This window comes from Crocodylus porosus, unplaced genomic scaffold (assembly GCF_001723895.1).
Source record: "Crocodylus porosus isolate Cpor-Errol unplaced genomic scaffold, CroPor_comp1, whole genome shotgun sequence".
Lineage (NCBI taxonomy): Eukaryota > Metazoa > Chordata > Crocodylia > Crocodylidae > Crocodylus > Crocodylus porosus.
In genome coordinates, this window is record NW_017728918.1 from 84485222 (window position 1) to 84511137 (window position 25916).

A 25916-nucleotide genomic window follows, 5' to 3' on the forward strand; every position below is an offset into this window, starting at 1 on the left:
GGGTCATTTGACCCCAGTATTCTTTCCTGCCATGGCAGGGGGTCGGACTAGATGATCTGCTCAGGTCCCTTCCAACCCTAGAAACTACGAAACTAAAAATCAATTCAGTCTCAGGCTTTTTAAATGTCTGTACTTAGCCTAGGAAATATTTAGATTGAGAAATTGCATATTAGGACACACAAAAGGACAGGCATATACTGCAGTTTATAAGGTTATCAGCCCAACGTTTCAGTAATGTATATGTACCACTTGCATTTTATTCTCATAGCATTTACAGTTGCATGGCAGTAATGCCCAACAAAGCTGGACCTAATTATGTTATGAACCATGAAAACATAATAAATTATAGTCTCTTTCCTCCAAATACTTATGGAGACAAGAAAGAACAAGTAAACCTTGTTATAATCACCCAGGCTAAGGTGAAGTGAGAAAGTGGGGCAATTATAACAGGATGTACAAATTCTTATCCAGGCCAGAGGTTTGCATTTGAATAAAGGACTGGAAATAAAAGTTCGTTTGTTTAAGCTTTTGTAAGCAGTGAGATAATAAACTGGAGTTTACCTGTCAGTTCCTACTGCCCAGTTTAAGAATACCAGATTTTGATAGTTCAACAATTTTCCAGCCACAATAGCAAACCTGTCAAAAGTAGTATAGGGTGGTTTTATAAACTTTGGTGTTTTCTAATTGAAATAGACCAAAGACCATCCATCACATGCTATCAGGGCATTTTTGACCACCTGATGATTTGTGGTCAGTGAACAAAATGGAAGTGGTGATAGATTCTAAGGACTACTTTCCTTCTTCCATCTGTGAATCCTGCACTATATTAGCTATCCTTGAAATTAAATATTTACTGAACAGATTTATTGTTTCAAGACATAAAGCAATAAAATGTATCAATATAAGGAATACACCTAAAGAGCAGCTATATTTTATTGTTAAACTGCTAGGTTTTACACTTCTGTAGAGTACCATTTGCTACTCAAAACCCAGAAATACTTATATCAGTCTTCAGTAGATGTGTAGTATAGTACTTTGGACATAAACCAATCAGAGTCTAAGAGGAATCAAATATCATAATACACTATTAATATAGTAAGAAAGCTCCAAGTAGGTCACATATAAGCAAATCATTACATTTCAAAGTGAATAAAAGTCTACATTCTGTACCATTGGGATTAAGCAAAAAGTATTTGTTCAGTTCAACACTGCATTTTGTTCATAGAGATATGATGCATTTCTTAGTTACTCAAACGATTGAGTATTTTAAAAAATTGACAGAGATTCTATTTTAAACAAGTTAGGTCCTACCCCACTACTAACATTCAATTCCCCCCCCCCCTTTTTTTTTTTAATTTGCAAGGAAAAGTTACAAGGCTTCCTTCTCTTTCTTCTCTTGTAATGGAATAGAACAGGGGGGAAAATAAAGCTCTTAAGAATACTGATAAAATACAGAACTCCTCAGCAGATCAAGACAATTGCTTTTGTTCAAAACACTTCAGAGGCAACATTTATAACTGTTTTGGTATCTTAAGTAGACATAAAGTGATTTATACGTTGCTATCTTGGGTAATAGATTCCCTCATTTAACCAATTCCACTATGTACTTTTCCTCTAAATGTGAATGTTAAGATTAATGTCTGAAGTAACCACATGATACAGTTTCCCTGTCTCACTCTTACCTCAAACTTTGTGCAGTGCCATGTTACATTTATTTGATAGTAATGAAGCTGAACTTCAAGGTTTTTTTATGTAATAAAAGAGATGCATGTTCTTCAGGAAGTTTTCCTACATGTTCTATCTGACCACTGCAATTCAGGGTGTATTTTAAATTCAAAATAAAGGTAAAGCATAAGAATAATCTACCATGGAATACAGAGAGGCAGGGCCGTACTCCATAATAAACTGCCTGTATGAGAGCATCTACCCAGATTGCGTGGAAGGTAAACAGCAATAGCTTAATAAAAAGGCAAGCTACTAGGGCTGTGTGAAACTTTGGTCCCCGATTCAATTCAGCTCAGATTTGACCCGATTCAGTGGCCGAATCTCCAAATCTGAATCAAATCAGAGGACACTTTAATCAGTCCAAATAGAATTGAAACCCTTTGAGAACTGAATTTGGAAAGATTTGGAGATTCAGACACAGACACAGCTTTAAATGTTTTTTCTACGTATCTCTACATAGTAGGTGGCTCGTGAACACTGCCATGCTGGGGCACATGGAGTGTCCCACAGGAGTGTGGGGGGTTCCCCAGCACATTTGGCAGCAGACTGAGAAGTAGACCAGAAGCACTTCTAGTCCACTTCCAGGTCTGCTGGGAGCATGTGGGGAGCCTTACTACGACCCTTCCCCCCCTCCTCCCTCGGCTCAGCGACTGGTGCCTCCTGGGTCTGTGGGAGGATGGGGAGGGGGCACCCAGGGTTCCCCTGTGGCCAAGCCAGAGGGGGTGGGTGGGGCTCCGTGCATGCTCCCTGACAGACCCAGAAGTGGAGCGGAATTACTTCCGGTCTGCTTCTGGGTTTGCTGCTGAGCACGTGGAAGCTCCCCCACACTCCTGTGGAATGCTCCATCTGCCCCAGCACTGCAGCGTTCACAAGCTGCGCTGGTACTTCAAAGTATGTAGAAAAAACATTTAAAGCTGTATGTCCAAATCACTGACTCTCCAAATCAGCATCAAATCTTCAGATTCGGATTCAGCTGAATCAAATTAGGGACAATGATCCAAATCAACGAATCAAATCACTGTCTCTGAAGCAGGCCGAATCCAAATCCAAATTGAACAGGGCCCACTTCACACACCCCTACAAGCTACTGCAGGTTATTTCCTTTTTCTTTGGGTCAAGAGTTTCTATGTCCATATCTTTGCACATCAAATGAAAAATACAGCCAAATTCCTAAATAACTTTTAAGCTGGTGTAGAGGGATTTAGCTATGCATCTCCAGCTAATGTAGGGATACTGCTATTCGACTACCATTAACGTTAGAGAGATTTGCAAAACTAAATCCCTGGTCACTTGTCCTGAAGATGAACTTGTTGAGTTCAAAGTAAGGCAAAGGTCATCTCAGCTTCTTATTCCTCCATCTTAAGTCATTTGTAACTGACTATGGTAACACAAAGTACTGGCTTCTGAAAATAAGCTTAAAGTTCACAGCTTCCTTGATATACAGATATAATTTCATAGATTTCATAGACATTAGGGCTGGAAGGGACCTCGGGAGATCATCAATGACTGTTCATTTCAGGATAGCATTATTTGGACAAATAGAGAAAAAGTCTAGATACAGAAAGAAGCTTCTATTTCCAACTAGGATCTTTTCAGTTTACCAGTTTTCCTCTTCAATTATCATGAAACATGCCACAATTCAACATGTTGACTGGAATTTCTGATTTGGATGAACAAAGTGCATTCTTACACTATGTCATCTGAAAAGATGTCCTTATCAGGACTAACATTTGGACTAGTATTTTGAGGATTTTCTTCTTCTGAAAAATCCCTATCAATGTTAAGCCTCTGTCCATTCATGCACACAAAGGATGCATATTTGCAAGTTTTTCCATAGATATGACAAGTGGTGCCTTGCAGAAGGCACAACTGTTGGCCAGGATTTTGTGTGCTTTCCTTGTTCTTCTGCCATTTCTTGGCTTCCTGAACATAACAGGTCTCTCTGAAGTAGACTGTAGCTTGATGTATAGTGCAGTGTCATTGAGATGTTACCAACCAACACATCATAATTTGTAGAGTTTCATAGTAGTAGTAGCTAGGGTCAGGAGGGACCTGAACAGATCATCTAGCCTGACCCCCTGCCACAGGCAGCAATGAATGCTGGGTTCACAAGACCCCAGACAGGTGATCATTTAACCTCTTCTTGAATTTACCCAAGGTAGGGGTGAGGACCACTTCCCTAGGAAGTTGGTTCCAGATTCTGGCCACCCTAACTGTAAAAGATTGCCTCCTGATCTCTAACCTAAACTTATTCTCCATCAGCTTATTACCATTGTTCCTTGTCACCAAATGGGTCCATTTGGTTTCCAGCCGAACTTGAAATGAGGTACTCTGATCCTGTCCCCATTCAGTCACAACTATCCTTGCTAGGGATTGAGCTAGAAAAGGGTGGTGTAGATATGGCTATCCTGGCTGTACACCAGCTGAAGTATTTCTTTGAAAACAAATCAGAGCAGCGTAACTATTTCTTTGTAGTGCCCAGTGGCCATAGCTTGGGCTGGAACATGACCCACAGAATACTGGACATGCTGGAAAATCCTAAGGAGGGAATCATTGCACAGCTGTGAAAAAAAATATTTTCTTCATTCTTTTGGGTGTCATGAAAGTACTAATGTTCTCGGAGAAATCTGAATAAGGGGAGTGTTGGCTTGCTGAGCAGAAACAGTTTTATCGTGTCTGTGAAGAGTATTCTCATATTTCTACATAAATGGAGAACCTCAGAATTTGAACAAAATCTGTTAAATACAAGAGAATTGTTCACTTTTCAAACAGTTATTATTACGCTAGTTAGATCTGTCATAATTACACAATGAAATGTGTGAGTTGATGCTACCCTTCCTAAGGTATGCTTTCAGGGTGTCCTTGTAGCACTTCTGTCCTCTGCAGGTCCTCTTAGCATGACTAAGTTGATAGAAAAGGACTTACTTCTGGAGACGAGTGACAGCCATCCGTACATAGTGGCCAGCCCAGTGGAATAGATGTTTTATGATCTTTGCCTCAGTACTGGTTATCTTAGCTGCACAGAGGATGGTGCAATGGTCTTCCCATCTAATGTGAAGAATCTTCCCAAAGCAATGCTGATGGAACCACTGCAGGCACTTAAGGTGGCTTCAATATGTCACCCACATCTCACACCTGTCGAGGAGTGTGGGGATAACCACTGCATTGTAGACCAGGATCTTAGTTTCCATTTGCAGATCTCTATCAGCAAAGACGCAGCAAAGTAGCTTTCCAGAGGATACAATGGCACAGCGAATCCTAAACTTGATTTCTACATCAAGACTGACCGACTGGGAGAGATAACTGCCACGGTATTGGGAATGCTCTGTGTTTTCCAGGGGTCCTCCACCAATAGTAATTTGTGGGGGTAGGAGGCAGCTTGTGCTGGGGCAGGCTGAGGAAGCACTTCGGTCTTTCCAGTGTTAAAGGGGAGTCCCAGACTGTAATAGGGACCTGAGAAAAGGTCAAGGGTGGACTGCAGATTGGTCTCAGTGTGCATGAGGATAACACAGTTGTCAGCGTACTGAAGGTTGGTGATGCCAGTCATGGTAACTTCTTTTTTTTTTTTTTTTTTTTTTACTGTGAAGGCACTGCAGGTTGAAAAGCTGACTGTCCATTTGATACCCAACCCCAATTTCAGAAGGACAATGGTCATAGATGACAATCAAAATCACAAGAAAGGTAGAAAAAACAGTTGGGGCAATGACATAGCCCTGCTTGACACTACTATGGATGGTAAATGGGTCTGTCTCTGATCTATTGCAAAGGAATATGGTGGTCAGTCTATCATGGAATAGCCTAAGGACACTGATGAACTTCAGTGGACAACCAAATCTAGCCAGCACCTTCTATAAGGCTTCACAATTGATGGAGTTGAAGGCCTTGGTTAGGTCAATGAATGCCACAAACAGCTCCTGGTTTTGCTCACTACGGTTCTCCTGGATGGTCCAAAGCCACAATAGGATTCTGGAAGAACATCTTAGGCAAGGTTGAGAAGGCAATGCCTTACTCGGATACAAGTAAGGATCCTTCCAGCAATGCCTCAGAAGTTCCCACACACTGAGTTGTCCCCTTTTTTGAAGATGGTCACAATGTTGGCATTCATGAGTCAGGGGGAACTTCCTCATTAACCCATGTTTTGATGAGAAGTTGGTGATATCTTTGCCCTAGTGCTGTCCCACCAGCTTTGAAGACCTCTTCAGGGATGCCATCTGGGCCTGGCACCTTATTGTTCTTGGTCTGCATGATGGCATGCCAGGCATGCCAGACTTCCTTGAAAGATGGGGGATAAGCAAGAGGTTATATTACTGGGTGTTGAAGGATAAACTCGATGGTGGCAGCTGAGACCTCAGATTCATGGTTAAGTGGAGTCTTGAAATGCTCCTTCCAGCATTGCTTGATGGAGGTTTATATTTTACAAACAACTGATGTTCCATCCCAGGTTGTTTTTCCTGTTATTTTAAAATGCAAAAGGCCAATGTACATATGGGTGTATTATCATCTATGTGAAAACAATGCTTTTATTATTAAAGTTTGACATACAGCATGGACCATTTGCAGAAAGATTTACAACTTCAGTTTGAAAGCTAAAAGAACCCTATGCTTGGAGCATCTGTCAAATCAGGGCAATTTTTAGCCAATAAGCTTGTCTTTGGAATCCACTGATCTCTTGTTTTCCACTTAAGATTTCTTTCCTTCATTTCTCTCTTTGCTCCTGGGACTAACTTTTAGGCAATAAAGCAACCTCAGGGAGAGGTCTGACCCCAGTATTGTTTCCTGCCATGGCGGGGGTTTCGGACTAGATGATCTAACTCAAGTACCTTCGGACCCTAGAAACTATGAAACTATAAGAACAAAATGTATCTGGCGGCCCAGTGCTTACATTGCTTTGGGACCCTTTAAATTTTAAAGTTGTTTTAAGTTGTCTGCTTTGATTTTCAGCCATCCTGGGCACTCAGTTCCCTCTGTGAAAGATGGGTGTATTTAGTACTTCTGAAAACGAAGACTCAAGATTGCGGTGAGAAGTGGGTGTAAGGGATGTCCTACACAAACTATCTTTAGAATGAGTTCCTTCTGGTCAACTTTAACTGCCACTAATAAGAGACCACTCAGACTGCCACTGTGAGTTCTTAATTACTGGTTATTACTTCAATAATTGTACAGTAAAAAACTGAGATCCATACAATGTTATGACATTTGCAAATTTTTTCAGATCCAACTAAAAGTAGTTGCTTGGTTTTTTGTTTGTTTGTTTTTCCAAAGAAAGGAAAGTGAATTCCAGATTGGGACAGCAACAACTTAAGATCCATCCATACAGGATAAGTATCGCTTGATCTTTTATAAGTTCTTGGAAGGTGCACATACAATATCACACTATTTCTGTTAAGTCTCTGAACTGCATTAATCATCTAATCTTTAAGGAGATGAGTATTTTGGTGAAAACTGAGTTCTTGCCAACATTAGAAGAAAAAAAATCAGACCATACATTTTTACTTAGGGCCTTTTATGTTTTCTCTTCAAAGAAACACCGTGCTCTGCCTTTACATTTAAATACACTTACTATGATTATCTTTAATGTATTTAATTAAATTATTGCTGGCTGCATATGTCATCAGCTAAGGAGAAAACTAGAGTTTACAGTATAGCACTTTGCATCTTTTACATAAAAAGTCCTCTCTCAGAAGGACAGCAACACTGAAAGGTGGAATTACCAGTGAGATTCTTAGTTTTTCAAACATGTCTTCATTCTGGGCTCTCATTAATCTGTCTTTATTTCTCTTTTATACTTATGAGAGCAGTCTGAAGAGACTGAAGAGCAGCATTATAGGAAGGAAGATGCTTGAAGGGAACGAAACAAAGATGGAAGAAGGGACTGAAACAAATGGATCAAAATATAAAATGGATGGAAAGAAAAGGGGAAGGGAAGCTAGAGTAAATGGGAAGACAGAAGAATGGAAGCAGGAGAAAAATGGATAGCATTATGAAGAGTTCAAATGGAAGAGGAACAACAGTGGTGCAGTCATGTCCATCTCTAGTGAGTCTTTTAAACTTTTCATTTTTTGCAGTGGCAATCTGATTTATAAGAATACCCCTGAAGAACTTTATTTTTTATTTGGCATGCAAGACTACTTTCAAATGGTGTTGTTTTTGGATGATCCCTCTTGCTCCTGTGTTTTTGCTCTCTTCAAAAGACTTTTTCTTTCTCATTCCTCTAGTTCACAAGATATATATACAAGTTGGTGATTAAAAGGTACTAGCTGGCTCATGTGTGCATGACAGTGCAGCTGTGCACTAAACAGAGCCCCTGAATGTGCTACAGCATCAGTAATATTATCTGATTTCTCTCAAAGTCGGAAAAAAAACAAGCAACTTTTGAGAGAACTCTTTGCAATCCGAAGTAATTTTGGAGCTCAGGCCTCCCACGCATTAGCTCACTGAAAATATACAAAGCCCAATAATTTTCTTCAGTACTCTGTTTTAAGTGCACAACCCAAATGACCACTTATTATTTAAGAGGAAAACCTTTCTCCATATTTCAAAAGATCTAACAATTAAGTTTCGCACAGAATAGCAAAGTGCCCACTAAACAAAGGAGGTACTGTGCAGTTCCCCTGTAAAAGGAGAAGTATCTGAGGAAATGAACAATCTTACCTGGAGATAAAAAGGATGTAAACTGATAAAATATTTCAGTGTCCTTCTTTTGGCCGCTATATCCCACAATACTGCCGACTTCCAAAGGGAAAGTCTTGAGATGTGCACCAGTTGTTAAGTCATAAAGTTGCAGAACATTCTTCACGTCATGGAGATAACACAAAACCAGGAAGTTGGACCTAACACAAGCGACCCATTCTGTTGAGAAGAAAGGCAAAAATACCCAAAAAGTGAAGAGCATTGAAATGTAAGAAAATAAAAAAGGAATCCTATGGAAAAAGAAACAATCAACTATTAACCAATCTTAACAATTGTTTTAAACACACAAAGTCCCCTTACAGCATATGTCTGATTAAAACTCATACAACTCTAAAGGTTCCTTGCAGTTTTGGAAAAACAAAATGTGAAAAATTCAGATACCAGGAAAATGTTGTAATAGCTGTAAAACTCAGATTCTTAGAGCATAAATTAAAACCAAATCATTTGCAATTAATTTACATAAGCTCACTAAGAACATTTAACTAAAGATTCTTCTGTCCTCTGTTTACCATTCAAACGACAACTGTATGCCAAATGTTTCAAAGCCAAGTCTAAAGTAGTGCAACATGGTACAGTTTTTTCCCCTAAAGGTCAATCTTTCTTCTAAGTATATATCAATTAATCCATTCATGGACGTAAAAGAAATGAAAAAATTGACCATGGTTTTTGGAGAAATAAAAATGGTAGGAATGGAAAAGATATGGCTTAGTATATCACCACTAATTAAGCAGACTGATTCCTATCTGCCTTTTTTTTTTTTTTTTTAATCTTCTCTGCACTCAGTATACTATTCTTTCAAGAGCTACTCAGTGGGAGTAAGTTGGAGAATGGAGTCCTCAGTTAGCATTCTTAAAATATTATTGTGAGGAAGCCAGGACAAACATCAGTTTGGTTTTTTTTTCCAGATGATTAATGTTTCAATACTATGTGTGATAATCATTGCATTTGAAAACAGCTTAAATGATGAAAGTTATTAACTTTCAGTTAACATTGCTACTTAATATTCAGGTAAAATGAATTTGTGTTGAATATGTTTTTCTTTACATATAACATTAAACATTTCAAAGTTAAAAGATGACCAAGGAAATGTAAACATGCAAATGTCTTCACATTTCAAATAATTTCTTTAAGCCTAATATATGATATACCACACATTCAAAAGCACTTAATTTTACCTGTGTTCCCAATAGATATAGTTCTGTACCAGAAATCATATGATGTCCATTAATCTCAAGTAAGATGCCCTGGGTCACCTTGAAATCCTTTCAAGGGTGCCACAAGGTGCCATGCAATACTAACACTAAGGGGTGCAACACAAGATAAACCTGGAAATTTTAATTAGGATGGCATAGTGTTAAAACATTCTGACCTGTTGTAGTTTTTGAGTTCTTTGCAAATAAAAACTTCTCTGTTATTTTTTCATAGTTAAAAAACTAGTGAAAACTAAGAACTACTTTTCCTGAAGCGTGCCTTGAGACTAAAATGATTGAGAACCACTCTCTTATACCATCAAATGTATATCTTAAATAATTCCAACATAGCTGTAAATCTACACAACCTCATCCCTAACTGTAACAAATACTGCATTACTTTGAGACTGTAAGCTATTAGTGGAAGTACAATGCACAGCATTAATGATATCTGAGCTGACAGAGGCTCCACATATGACCGTAATATTTTTTTCTCTTCCTTTCTTTCATCTAATAGTGAAATTGGAATTCTAATTACACAAAAAAATTCCCATTTGGGGGAGGAGAGAGGGGCGAGAACAGTTCATCCTTAATTGAAATAAAAGTCAGAGAATGTGAAATTTTCTATTTTGGAAGAATATAAACAATAATTTTTTCCAAAAATTTCTGGCTGGTCAATCCCACATAATTTAATTATGTCAAATTAGTGTTTGCCTATGAAAAATGCCTCCTGAAAAGTTTTCATCCCACTCTAAGACACTTTATCTCTTTAGAAAGCTGAATATCAATACTTTGTAGTACTTATTGTTTCATACTCACTTCTGATATACCAATAAAGTTTGACATTAATTTTAAAGGTTTTAGTCATATTTACAAAATATGCCAACTTACAAAAAAAAAAACCCCAAATGCTAATTCTTCAGATGTTAAAAAAAATATTGTCTTTCAGCATAAGCCTGGCAACTTCAGACCAAACTCACACATTATACTGCAACACTTATTGGAGTTTTAGCCATGGATCCAGGCAGCACAGGGCAGTGAATCAGTGTTCATAAATTAGTCACAGCTCTTGCATGATACAAATTTCACAAGTGAAGATAGAATGTGAAATGTTCTTTGAAAGCTGCATTTGGTATATTCAATTAAATGTACTGAGTTACAGGATCATCCCTGCCTTATTTAGTGGGGAAAAAAATTTAACTACCAAATTTTCTCACATACAACACACGTTTTCCTCCAAAATCAGTCCCCTAAAATTCAAGTACATGTTTTAAGTAGGGAAGCTGGGTTTTTTCCCCACTGGAAAGGAAGCAAGCTTGGAAATACTGCATGCAATGCTACTGCCAAGATGGTGATTTCTTGTGTTTGCTCAGCAAGCTGAAGGGATAGAGTCCTGCATTACCCTCTTCATATTGGCTAAGCACTGTAACTTGTGCTTGAAGCAGCAAGTGAACTGTTGGTAGTATGGTATCTTGATGAGGTTTGTGGTGTGAAAATAACACTTTATTTACAGAAAGTTGTATAAAGAACTACTTGAAGTAAAGAAGTAACAGTCTTGCTGGGATCCCCCTCCCTTCTCTGGTCTCCACTTCCTGCCTCTGCCCCTTCCCGTGGAGATGCAGTGGGGCAGGGTGGCCTGCGGGCCCAGGGGAAGATTGAGGAGGGAAGAGCTGTGGCCTTGTATAGATGAAACAAGAGGCATGTGCACATGAAACTTTAAAACGGGTTTAATGTTTTTACACCACTTTAATGGTGCTGGTGTTTGCACACATCGGCAATGTATTGCGCAGTAATTCCAGCCGCTGTAGCAAATTCGGCAGTGTAATGTGCCTTAAATGACTTGGGGCGCAGCAAACTAAAACTCTTCCTCCGAGTTTTAGTTTGTTGCCCTAGAGTCATGAAGCGAAGCACTGGGCTCTGTTCAGCTCAAGGGCTCTGCAGGAAGCCTGGCAGCAGCCTGGGAAGACTGACTGTGCCCAAGAAAAAAATAAAGTGGAGAGCCTGATCTTTTTTTCCCCACCCCTGGAGCCTGCCTGTCTGTTTCAGCTGTGCAGGGGTGCTTCCCTCCATGGTTATGGTGCCCCCCAGGACCGCCCTAGCCAGGTGCCTGAGGGTGGGTGCCACATGGGGGAACGGGGGTGGCCACCACTGCCGCAGAGGGAAGCACCAGCCCCACCCCCACAGCCCAAGGACCACTCCACCTGCTGGCAACTCGCCCTCCCCTCCCTGCCACCAGAGAGGTAGGTAAGTTCCGGTGTGTGTACAACATGGGGGTTTAAAGGGCCCTAAACTGAAGCAGTGTTACATCCTTCTTGTACATTGTGTTTTGTACATGGTGTAATCTATATGCAGTTACAATACCAGCACAGTTCTGTCGGGGGGGGGGAGGGGGAGAGGCTGCTTTATGCATACATCTGGGGTAGACTTTTACGTGTTTAAAATGCTTGAGAAATTGTGCTCAGAAAAATTCAACTGTACTTACTAAGGAGAGGGAGCCCAGTTCAGAATGTGTGTTGCTGATTTAAAAAAAGAAAGAATTTCTGGTGCAACAGATTTCACTGCAGTAAAAGAGGTTCCTTACTTCATCACTAAAATGTCTCTACTAATAACATTTACGACAATTCTAAGTACAGCATATTGAATTCCTTCATGTTAAATATCCATCCTTCTTTTAGGGATGAAATTACTGCTGATCCTTCCTTTTTCCAATGCTGGATACAGAAACCAAAGTAACCTGACTGTACAGATGTTGACACTGCTTCAGCTAAACTGCTGATGGAGAAGAAAAACAGGCCAAACCGAATACAAGACCCACACAAAATTAATCACTGAGAAAAAACTTCAGATTTTTTTCCTGTGCAAACATACATTCCTCATCAGTAAAGGATGCATTTGGGTGGCATATCAAAGCTTGAGTTACAAGAAAGATCCCACACACAGGGCGATTTGGCAGGATGGTTCCAGCATGGGGTTGGTGTGTGGCGACGGCCTGCAGGTATAATCTGACATGCTAGTCCAACCCTGCATGCTGGATTTGGCTACAGTGGCCTGACTCACACGACCCTTTCTGCAATGCTAGATCCATCCATGGAGTGACCCCGCATACCAGCCCCATTGCACAGTGGGGTGATCCACAACTCGGGGCCAAATCATTTAGCCCATGGGCCTCTCCACACATCCAGAAATTTGACAGCAGGGGATCACCAATGAACATTGCCACCATTCCCCAACTGCCAAATTTCTGTGCTCATCAAGAGCTCCATGGAACACATGACATGGTCTTATAGACCCCATCTGGCCTGCAGGCCAAGGGTCCACTGCCACTGATATAGAGGGCAATTTTTCTTTCTCCTGCCATTGCAGGAGACTTCCTTAAAACTCAGTCCAGATTTTAGAATAGCAAGCTTATGAAAAATGAAACTTTCCACCACTACAATAACCTAGAGTTATGAATGTGTAAGAAGACCTGCGAGAACAGTAGCAATTTACACATTAAAGCATTATTCATTCTATACCTGTGAAAAGGAAAAACACAAAAAAGGAGGCAAAGTAACAGCTTGAATGAAATCTTGCCACATTCAAGTCAAAGACAAACTCCCACTGACTTAAAAAAGATAAGGACATTGTTCCTAGTCTCGAACAACCCTATATTCATACATGTGAGTGATGTGACACAGGAACCTATTCTGAAGCTGCAAATATTTGAGACTAAGCTTCTTAAGAAACCTAGGGAGCAGGTGTGACTGGTTTAGATTTACCATAGTAAGTAGACAAATTAGACCCATAATAGCTCTGGTTATAAAAAGAAATACAACACTTCCAGTCAAGAACATGATTTTGGACCACCATACCTCTCCCCAGTTTGTGGCTGATACACCATGTTTCAGAGGAAGGGCCGAGCTGTTACTAGGCAACTCCCGGGCTCAGCCAAAACTCCATCTATTACGCTTTCCACTACCAGATCCCCAGTCTGGTTCTTTGTTTTGCTGCCAATACTCTGCTCTCTACCAGCCTTCTGTGCTTCTGACAAGGGACTTTTTTAAGCTTCTGAAAAAAAGTTTACCCAATTGGTTCTCAGAATATTTATGCACCCATTCGCTCACCCACTTACCTATTTGAACGCAAAACTCCTAAGGGTACGATCCCATGGAGTTTTTTCAAAACACTGCAAGAAGAATGGAATGCACAGATCTCTTCAGCGTTATAATAAATCGATAACGGTGTTTAAACTGACACAGCTGCCCGTTATTCAGAATCATACATTCTGAGACCCTGATTCCAAAGTTTGAGCTGGCTCTCTCCTATCTGGTTTTACTACAGTGCAAAAGACTTGTGCTGGAATGCATTTTTTATTATGGATTTTTATTTTTAGATCTTGCCTCTGGATTGCACATTCCCATTTTTAAACTGCATATGTTGAAAAGATTTAAATAAGTGAACTCTGCAAGAATGCACCAGACCTCTTCACTGCTTACCTGTAGTTTTCTTAGGATTGGGCAGAGATCTGCATATGAATTTTTAAATAATATTAACAACAACAGCAACTGTTAGAAATCAGCATTATACTAGCATCAAAATAAGGACATCATGGTTATTTTGTTAAGGTATCTACCATGTAAGTGTTCAATCCCAACACTACCAAGTCATGTACAAACACTTAAAAGTTAGTAGGCTCTGAATTTAACCTCAACATTAATTAAAAAAAATAATAATACATTTCACTTTGGACGTCACTTTGTACCTGAGGGAATGAAAACCTATGCTTCAATCTAGGCTAAAAGCTCCTTGTGAGGGAAGTAAGTGGTGTTACTTGATATTGGAGACATGGTATTTGAGGTGCAAATTTAAAGGAGAGTTTGTGAAGGTCACTTCTGTCATCTGTTTCACACACTAGAACATAATTCATCTTTAAGCCCCAGTCTAAAGCGACAATAGACCCATTCCATGTTTCTATGTTGGGAAGCATGACTTATGAGTAGGGACCTACCGAAATTGTGATTTCGTGACTTTTGCAGAAATCGCAAAAAAGCACAGGCTACTCAAAAAGCGTGGGCTTGCGGCAAAACAATAAAATAACTTTACCGGCAAGGAGAGACGTGCATGGGAAATGTTACAGTCTTGAAGCATGGGTGGGAAAAGCAGAGGGGAGGGGGCAAGGAGGAAGGGGTATTGGGCTGTCCCTACAGGGTGCAGGATTATGCAAATAATGAACTGAAGGGAGGGAGGGAGGGAGGGATGGAAAAAGGAGAGAGGGCGGGAGGCAGAGTGATTCCCGAAGAGAGAGATAGGGGGATGGAACGCAGATGGGGTTGTTACGTAAATGATGGCATGAGAGGGGGGAAAAGGAATGGGAGGGTGGGATTGGAGGCAGGGTTATGCAAAATGATAGGGGAAGGATTGGAGGCGAGGGGTGGGCGGGGTGGAGCCGTCTCCACCTTCCCCCCATGATCCTAGATGGCACGACTTCCTGCGTGCTTTTCTTCTTGCCAGTACATTTATTTATTTATTTATTTTGCAGTAAGCCCACCAAAAGCACAAAGCTTGCCACTTGGGGACGGCCCAAAACCATAGTTTAATTACCCTGATTAAGTCTGGGGAAGCCATTAATCCACGATTAATAACACCTGGCTGCCAAGTCTCTGTTCTCTACCAGCCTTCTGTGCTATTGACAAAAAACTTTCTTATGCCTCTGAAAATAGTTTGCCCAACTGGTTTTCAAAATATTTATGTGCTCATTCACTCACCCACTCACTTATTTGAATGCAAAACTCCCAAGGGTATGATCCCATGGAGTTTTTTCAAAACACCCTGATTCCAAACACATGGCTCCCCCAGGCTTAATCATGGTAATTTAAGCTGCAGTTTTGGGTCATGTGGCAATATGTGGAGAGGGGTAGGACTGCTAAAGCCCCTTGGCCAATCAGAGGCATGGGAGGGCCTGCTGTGCTTGGCCTGTCAAAACGGCTGCCAGCCCCAGGATCTACCCGTGAAATTGGGTGCTGCTGCCTTGAGTTTGGTAGACCCCTCTACTTATGAGGAAAGATTGAAAGAATTAGGATTATTTAGTATGAAGAAGAGAAAACAAGTGGGGAGGGAGGGGGTAGAGTTTGATAATAGTTTTCAAATATGTCAAAGGAGATTACAGAGAGCATGGAAATAGCCCTTTCTCTGTGGCTGGGGGGAAAGGACTTGCATCAATGGCCTCAAATTTCAGCAGAGGAAATTTAGGTTGAAGATTAGGAAGAACTTTCTGATTTTGAGGGTAGTCAAACATTGAGACAGGCTACACAGAGAAGGTGGGGAATCTCTATCTCTGAAAAATTTCAAAAGCATTCTAAGACACTTGACTGAGATGGTATAGTCAGGGATGAGTCTACTCTGAGCAAGAAGGTGGACTAGATGACCTCATGAGGTTGTTTCCAGCCCTACTATTATCCTATGGTCCTCTGTTAGAACTACAGCACTAGCTGCACTTTCGTAACTCTTGTCTCCCTGAAGACATTGGATACAGATACCACTGGATACAGATGTCTTGTACCTTCATCTCACTTTAGGCTGGACTCCCATAAGTTTTCTCTTGCTCTCTGGGTCTGGGGCTACATCACTGTGTATGGACTCTTTTTATTCAGTATACTCATTCAGAACCTGAGGTTTTTCTCTTTAGACCTCTTTGCCAAGTGGATCCCAGTGATCATTTTTTCTTAAAACAAAGGTCCCAAGGGTCACATGGGGCAATGTGTTAAATGGTTCTTCCATTACCTCTTAAGTGTTCGAAGAAAAAAGCACATCAGCATCCATCACCTTCCCGAGTGCATTTCCAGACCACTATTCTATTGAATTAGTTTAATACATGTATACAGTAAATAGTGTAAGAATCAGATCAGTATATTGTATTTATAAATTACTACAGGCAATTTCAAAGCAGTTACAGTCATATCTGTTTGCTTCAATGACTAAAGGGCTGAGTTTTATTCCTGTGAGCCCTGCAAAGCCAGTATGTGTACAACTGAGTGAACAAAAAAGTCTATTTTTACTTGTGCATTACCAAAACAATAAATTAAATTGGGTGTTGAAAGACATAACTAAAACATTTCCAAGTGACAGTACTTGGAAACATTTCATAAAGGAGACATTTCAACTAGGGAATGCACGGGGAGCCCCTTGTTGGCTGGAACATTTCAAAATGCTGTAGGATCGTCTAGGGCCAGTCATATATATAAGATGAAGAAAAACTCCTTTGCTCTCTATTTGCTCACTAAATTGTGTCTGGGTGGAAGATAATCTTCTCTCTATTATGAATTAATGAACTCATCAAGCTCAGGGGTATGCAAAGGCTTATACTGTCCCAAAATCCTGATGAAAGACCTCTGCATGCATACCTTTAAAATGGATGTTTCAAAAGCCAAGAAAACTGGTGCCAATTAATAAAAAGCTTATTCTAAAGCCATACTGTACTTTTTCTGAAAATTAAATATAATAAATGAACTGTAGGTGTTCCAAAGCACATCCTTGAACACCTTCATTTTAAAATTGTCATTTTTTCTCTTCAGCTAACAGGTTAAAGTCCTAAATTTATCAGAACCCTGTGTAATATCTCTGCTGAAAACTAAGTAAAGCTTGACTGTGTTTGTTGTATGAGAGAAGCCTGATTCAAAGTAAGAATCCATATAAAAGTGTTTTATGCTCTGTGCTTTTAAACATCTGGTATACTTATAAACAGCCATAGGAGTATATTTTTTCCAAAAATGTTATGTTATTAAGAATGACTTTTTTTTTTTGGTCAGCACAGGTTAGTCTGCAGGCAACACCTTGATGACTGTGTTGGTGAAGCCAAATTAAATTTACATTGGTCTCCGGGTATGTATGCTTTGTTACTTAGGTTTTGTTAGCTGCATTACTTTATATTCACCAAGAGTAAAGAGTGATGCTGCCTTTACCCTGTGAAAACTTTTGGCCATTGGAGGACACTGACAAACTTTTATACTTACTGATCTTGAATCATAAATATAAAACTGTTTTTATTATTATGTGTGAAGTAGTTGCTTTTATGAAATTTTATCCCAGTTCATACACAGAACTTGGATAAAAGGAAGAGATATGGCCAACAGGTAGGTCATGAAGAGCAGAGGCATTTTGAATAAAGGTTTTTATACTTTATTCTAATAATGCAAAAACATCTGTGACTTTCAGCATTGGTGACTAAATTGTTTATAAAGTGATTCCAAACACAACTAATTACTCCTGGATAATAATCACTTCTTCATGCATCCAACTGGACAAGCAGTTCTTACAGTCATAGCTTTTTCACAAGGTGTTTCATTACCCTGTCATCTTTGTATCAAATAAAAACAAATTCATTTGACTGCAAGGCTTTCAAGGCAATGAATTATTAACTGCTTTCTGTCATAATTATGTCTTTCCAAACTGAATCTTGGAAAGGATTAAAGCAATATGACATAATGGCAGGCTGGCCTTTCTTCACTGTGACAGTCTGTTCTTCAGGAATGAAGCATTCTGATTTCATTAACTGTGATCCAATGCTACTTTCATTTATTCAGAGCTATGAACTCAAGAATATTACTAGTACAGATCCTTTGGTAGAGAGGGATACAGCCCTTCAATTTACAAATGGCATCATATATAATCATTTGGGAACTGCTCTAGATTATGATTTTAGCACTGAATCTTAAAATTTATTTAATTTATTTCAGATGAAGCTATTCTTATTCACCTACCCACAATTCCCTTAGATTTTCATCTAAATACACAGCTAAATATAGAGAAAGGGTTTGGTACTGCATGTTAATTTTGCGTTCCCATATAGTGAAAATTTGATTATCCAAAACATAGTTACGTGAAACTATTTGTTACACAAGGTCTAATATGCCCTCTGATGTTTGACTGAAAATACTGAAGAACTAAAAATCTTTTGTGATTTAACACTAGTGCCTCAATACTCCCATTTTTCTGAACCTTTGATTATTGAAATTAAATCCCTGTTCCATATGAATTAATCTATAATCAAATAAAAATATTTTCAATATATAGTATAGGTATATACATGTGTACTCAGTTTGACTTTATCTTTGAATGGAACTTAAATGAAATAGAACTAAATATTACTGACTTAAGCACAAGACTTTTCATTTTAAAGAGTCAAAAATAGCTTGATTCTGCCAAGATTCATAGTTAGAGCTCTATCAGTCTTTTAAGCTATAAATGAATTCAATTCAAACCCACCTCTAACATTTTTACAAAAATGACTTAAATACAGCTTCACAGATGGTCAGGAAATTTCTGGACATTTAATAGATGAACAGAGCCAAAGGTAATTTGTCACTTCTGTTATTTATTACAATGTCCTCTGCTCTGTGCAGCTAAAAAGATGGTTGCTGTCTCAAAGAACTTACTATCTAAAATACAGACACAGAGGTCCTGATATTGAGTATGACCATGTCAGCTTTGTCATCCCATCCCCTCAGCCCACCACCTACACCCATCCCCCAAAACTGGAATGCTCATGGGTCACAGTTTCCTAGTAGTAGCAGCAAGGGTCAGGAGGGACCTGAACAGATCATTTAGCCTAACCTCCTGCCACGGGCAGCAATGAATGCTGGGTTCACAAGACCCCAGACAGGTGATCATTTAACCTCTTCTTGAATTTACCCAAGGTAGGGGTGAGGACCACTTCCTTAGGAAGTTGGTTCCAGATTCTGGCCACCCTAACTGTAAAAGATTGCCTCCTGATCTCTAATCTAAACTTATTCTCTATCAGCTTATTACCATTGTTCCTCGTCATCAAATGAGTCCATTTGGTTTCCGGCCAAACTTGAAATGAGGTACTCTGATCCTGTCCCCTTTCAACCTCAACAATCCTTGCTAGGGATTGAGCTAGAAAAGCGTGGTGTAGATATGGCTATGCTGGCTGTACACCAGCTGAAGTATTTCTTTGAAAACAAAATTAGAGCAGCTTAACTATTTCTTTGTAGTGCCCAGTGGCCATAGCCTGGGCTGGAACATGACCCACAGAATACTGGACATGCTGGAAAATCCTAAGGAGGGAATCATTGCACAGTTGTAAAAAAAAATATTTTCTTCATTCTTTTGGGTGTCATAAAAGTACTAATGTTTTCGGAGAAATCTGAAAGAGGGGAGTGTTGGCTTGCTGAGCAGAAACAGTTTCATTGCGTGTGTGAAGAGTATTCTCATATTTCTACATAAATGTAGAACTCAGAATTTGAACAAAACCTGTTAAATACAAGAGAACTGTTCAGTCTTTTCAAACAGTCATTATTATGCTAGTCAGATCTGTCATAATTACACAATGAAGTGTGTGTAGAATGAAGCCCATAAATGTACACCTGTCAAACACCTGGATAAAAACATCTCAAGGGAAGCTTTTCTACATTACCTGAAATGAATCCACGTAGAAGACACTCATTTTTAATAGACTTTCTCCACGTGTATTTCAACACACATTTCTTTTAGGTAATTAAAAATATCAAAGATTTATGCTTTGAATTTTCTTTTAAAAATGTAATATTTCATTGCCCCATATCTTCTGTCTCCTTATAGTAAACGAAGATATTTCAAACTCTGATCACCAGAGTAGCTCTTGTCCTTCTTTCTGTTTAGAAGACCTTGACTGCTGTAGTATCTGAGTGCCAGTCAAATGGCAAGTCAACCTTTGCAATCAAGTAGGAGAATATTTGCCCTAGCCTACAGATGGGAAAGCTATCCTTTGTCAAAGGAGATCTTTGATGAAAAGAAAAATTGAGAGGGTGTTAAGGACTAGCCAAAGTACATTTTGAAAAGCAGCAGCCTGACTTCTATCGGAAGTCTCCACCCCCACATATTTCACTTGTTTCAAATTCTTACCTAGAACATCTCTTTCATGCTCAGGGACAAGTACCTTCCATTTGGATTCATGGGGGTCACTGAAGTCAATGTTGATTAATCGATAATTAGGAGAATGGTGGTTTGTCTTGAAAGTGAACACTGTTCCTTCATTGGTGACATATTCATACTCAGCCTCAAAGTTGTCTATCAGCTTCACCCACTGAAGAATTCCTGTTACATGAAACAGATCATTATTGTGGTTTTTATGCATTAAAGAAGGAATGTTTTACTTTAATATTTGACAGTGAAGTTCCTTTGTATGCTAGCTTCCTTCTGCTACAGCAGTAAAGCCTGAAGTAGTTATGCCTGTAAATCACCAGTCATGCCAAATGTTGAATAAATGTCTCAAAAATATTAGAGCTGGGAGGAAGTAGTGTTTTGCTGGAAATGCTAATTCATCAACACGGACACGTATCAATTGCTAGGAACTTACAACAAAACACAAACTGGAACCATGCCTGGTCTCTTGCCAGATCACCTGGTAGGCTAAACGGGATTTAGGCCTTCCAATGTCCATACCTCTGAGTGACCCTACCACAGATTTCCACTTCTATTTGAGGGGAGTCAGGGACTCTCAGGCTGCCAGGTTTTCAACCACGGAGCCGCAGGCTCTCAAGCTCCCAATCAATCTACTGTAGTAGGAAGCCATAAGTGAGCTTCTGGACCTGGTTCAATTTGACTTTGAAAGTTTCCAAATGATACATTTTGATTTACTTATGAATGAAATTATTTAGCTATTCTCTTCTATATTTTCTTTTCCTTTTTCTAAAAATGGAGTTATTTCCCCCCCCAGAATTCCAGAATGTCCCACAGAATGGAAATTCTGATATTTAACACATTCTAATAAGTATCAATATTAGCAGTGGTTTTTCCAATTCAGAAATGAAATTCCAGTATAATATTACTTTACAGCAGCTTGTAGCTATCAACAAAAGAATCAAATGTACCAGTGTTAGTGTAAAAAGTTACTGTACTTTACATTTTGTGATGCAGGAATATGATACCTAAGAACTTTTTAAAATGGTTCAATGGATTAAATGGGAACATTGTCCTTTTCAAAGAGAATTGGGTAGATGCTGGTCTGTATCACAACTTGGGCATTTAATAAGTTTCAGAACAGAAAGGGACTATGAATACCAGATTACATTCTTATTCTTATTTTACTGCTCGTCATAGATATATAGGATGCTAGAAAGAAATGGAAGTAAGATTAAACCAAATATATATTAACCTAAACCAATCAAGTAAACTTACTATTGTATAAATTTACCATAAGTACAGTTTCTGCCATGCTGAAAATAAGGTTCTACTTCAGGAGATGCAATAACATTAAAAAAATCTCATATATGGGGACAAAACAAACATGGGTTTTAGTCTATACAATCAAATGCAACTTTATACATAATGTAGTCCAACAATTTTTTTTAAATTATCCCCCAATTAATAATGTTATAAACTAAGACAGAATAACAGGAGTAAATAATAGCTGAGCTTTAATTGCTGAGAGTCAAAAAAAGAAGAAAACAACTAAAGCAGTTGGATGAGTAAGGAATTTTAAACCCATTAAATGTAATCTGTTAGTCTAGTACAGTAATAAAGTTCAGTTCTCTCAATTTAGTTTGAGAAAACTTCTGGTCTCTTCATGAACTGTGAAATGAGCCAATTAAATTCTACTCTATATACTACTGTAATACAAGTTTCAGACAATCTGGGCAACCTTAATATCCTGTTTCTGTCAGGGAATTTCACATGAAACCAGGATATTAACTGATGTAACGATTATCAACTTTATTTGTATGCCTTGTGCTAGAAGCATATAAAAGTTGCTGTAGCCCATAAAGTTCCTCAGTTACTCAAAGTTCCCAGTTTCTAGTACCTTTAGTTTTTTGGTTTTGCTTTAATTATCTGTTCCATAGTATTAGAAATAATGGTACATCAGACATATGAAGATCAGGATGGAAAATATTTTATTGACACTGCATAAATTGATTGTACAGCCTCCTCTATAATTACATGTGCAGAACAGATCAGCTCATCTCAAAAATAATAATTTAATTAAAGGAAAAAGTTAACATAAGTAAAAACTTTTTTTTTTTCTAAACTTGCTTCTAAAATGACAACAGAATTGAAACAAATACACTGATGTACAAAATCAATAAATTTGAGGTGCAGGCTTGAAAAAAGCAGAAAGATTGTAGTCAGATTGTGCCTAAACAGTGAGCACTGTTTAAGCCCACAAGAATCTGCAATCTACAATGACAAGCACTGGGCAGAGAGAGAAGAGCAGGAGAGATAGAAACATTCAATCAAAAAGTACTTAAAAGAAAGCAATCCAGACAAAGCCGTACATATAAGATTAAACCACATTTCTGAGAAAGTCTGCCTCGGAAACTTCCTTTGAAAAATAGCATTTCTGAGATACCAAGCAAATCTTCCTGCTTGTCTTAGAGTGGGGCCAGCAAGAATTCAGATATAAGGGTACTCCATGCATGCAACTAAGAGAGATAGATCCTAAGGAAAGTAGCAAGAGAGTAACAAAGCTTTTGACAGTATGTTGCTTTACTTTGACTGGATTCTCTCTGGTAAGTGCCTCACAATCCAGCATTATGCTGGAAAGCCTTATTTTCTTACATGGTTTAAGCTTCTGAATTGAAAAACTAAATGGTTACTATTCTATTAGGACAGGGATGCTCAACCGCAGTCTGCAGTCCAGATCTGGCCTGTGGAGCTGTGTCATCTGGCCCTCTGGGTTCCCCATGGGTCTAAAAATTTGGTGGAATGGCAGAAGTGGAAATGTTAATTGCTGCTCCCCTGCTGCCAGATTTCCAGATGTTTTGGGGGCCTGAAGGGCCAGATAGCATGGCCCGGCATGCTAAATCAGGTACATGGGGCTAGGGTGTCACAGGGCCAGATCCCTGCTTGTGGGACCACGCGGAGGCAGTGCAGGGCATCATCCAGGCATGTAGGACCAGATCAAAAATGGTGTAGGACCCAATCTGGACACACAGGGCCAGACTGAGGCAGGTCCCAACCCTATGTAATTGACCTCACAAGAAATCCAGTTTCACGCCACTCATCTAACCCATGAGGTTGAAAGTTTTGGGCACCACTGTATTAGGAAGACAATTAACGGTTGTTAAATTAACGTGTTTTGAGTACTGGTAAGAACTACAATGAGAAGATCTATGTTCTTCTTTTGACAAAAGCTTGTCAATAAAACGTACCCCACTAACCTGGAATTCAGTATCATTAAAAAAAAAAAAAGTTAAGGGATGAATGCACTATATTGATCCAAGAAAATACTTCTGAATTTAATGATTTAGGTTCAGTACAAGAACAAAATAACAGTCATGTTATTTGTACATGTGATAACACAAATTCAGACCCCAGTCATGTAGTGAGCTCTGAACACGCCTCAGACAGGACAGGGGTCTGCCTAGGGCTCACTGCAGTATGCAAGCCATTAGGTCCTGACTTGAATTATTTTTAAAAAGGTGGAAAAGCTAATTTGATTATGTTGTAATTATATGCGTAAGAATGGATACGAAGGATTATTTTACTCTCACCATGAAATTGACATTGTTATGAGACAGGCACTTTAGGAAAGATATGATGCACTAGGAGCAAGCAGTTATTCACCATATTGGGGGTGTTCCAGGTAACTCCTTTTGTACCTCACATTTCAAGAAAAGGCTGTAACGTAATATATTTAATGGCAAATAAATTTCTCAGAGAAGCTGGCAGAAAAGACAAGATTTACCACAGAATCATGGAAAATTTGGTTTGGAAGGGACCTCAGGAGGTCACCTAGTCTGACTGGGGACTGTCTATAAACTCACTAGGGGGGACCAGAAGGGTTTGCAGGAGACACTGTTTCCCCTAGCGCCCCCTGACATAACAAGGAATAATGGACACAAATTATTGGACAGTAGATTTAGATTAGACAGCCGCAAGAACTACTTCACAGTTGGGGCGGCTAGGAGCTGGAACCAACTTCCAAGGGAAGTGGTGCTGGCTCCTACCCTGGGGGTTTTTAAGAAGAGGCATGATGCCTACCTGGCTGGACTCATTTGAGTCCAGTTTTTCTCCCACCCAGGCAAGGGGGGTCAAACTTGAAGATCTACAAGGTCCCTTCCGACCCTACTTCTATGATTCTATGAACCCCTTGCTCAAAGCAGAACCATCCCCCAACTAGATCATCCCAGCTAAGGCTTTGTCTAACCAGGTCTTAAAAACCTCCAAGGATGGAGTTTCCACCACCTCTCTGGGTAACCTGTTCCATTGCTTTACTATCCTCCTAGCGAGAGAGTTTTTCTACTATCTAACCTAAACTTCCTTTGCGGCAACTCGAGATCATTGCTCCTTGTTCTGTCATCTGCCACCACAGTCTAGCTCAGGGGTTGGCAACCCCTGGCACGTGTGCCGAGCACGGCATGCGAGGCCATTATGCTTGGCACACCACAGCCAGCCCCGGTTCTAGGTAGCTGTTGGAGCCTGGGCTGCTCCCAGCAGGGCTTGCAGCGAACCAGCTGCGTGCTGGGAGCAGCCTGGGCTCCCAGCTGGCAGCAGCTACCCAGAGCCAGGGCCGGCTGTAGCCGGGAGACTGCAAACAGCTGTGTCGGGCTCCGGAGCCCCAGCATCAGCTCCATACTTGCATGTGCACCCATGCATCAGAGCAGGCAGTAGTGGAGGGACCTGAGGTAGTGCAACTCCAGTCTGTCACCCGCTCCTGGCACAGAGCTGGTGACTGGGCTCCAGAGCCCAGTGCAGCTGTTTGTAGCTCTGGGCAGCTGCAGCAAGCAGCGGGCAGGTTGCAAACAGCTGCACCAGGCTCCACAGCTCTGGCATCAGCTCCATGCTGGTGGTGACTGCACGTCAATGGAGCTGATGTCAGAGCTGTGGAGCCCAGTGCAGCTGTTTGCAGCCTGCCTGCTGCTTGCTGCAGCTGCCCAGAGCCCAGGCTAGCTACAAACAGCTGCGCTGGGCTCCAGAGCCCAGTCACTGGCTCTCTGCAGGGAGCAGGTGACAGACCAGGGTTGCACTGCCTCCAGCCCCTCCCCCACTGTCCACTCCAATGCGTGGGTGCACATGCCAGTATAGAGCTGATGCCTGGACTCTGGAGCCCGGCACAGCTGTTTGCAGCCTCTCGGCTGCAGCCAGTCCCGGCTATGGGTAGCTGCTGCCAGCCGGGAGCCCGGGCTGGGAAAAATGGCCAGGGGCAGCAGGGCTGGGGGAGGAAGGTGCTTTGGGTGGAGGGCAAAGGGCAGCAGGGCATCCATGCCCTCATTTTGCTTTTCTGGCATGCCAGCACTCCAGCACCTTCCAAGGTAGGCACTGTGGGGATTTTCGGCACTCCGGCCAAAAAAACATTGCATACCCCTGGTGTAGCTCAATCCTCTTTGGAACCACCCT

General features: G+C 40.3%; 1 protein-coding gene across 1 annotated transcript in view; it reads right to left on the minus strand.

The window, feature by feature from the left end:
* The window catches only part of PREP (prolyl endopeptidase), a 173762-nt gene that overhangs the window by 63944 nt on the left and 83902 nt on the right, over positions 1-25916 (minus strand). The window contains exons 8-9 of the mRNA XM_019537820.1: positions 20484-20675; positions 8377-8574 (exon numbers count right to left, since the gene is read on the minus strand). Of these exons, the coding sequence (XP_019393365.1) occupies positions 8377-8574; positions 20484-20675 (390 nt within the window). The remainder of the gene's footprint in view (positions 1-8376; positions 8575-20483; positions 20676-25916) is intronic.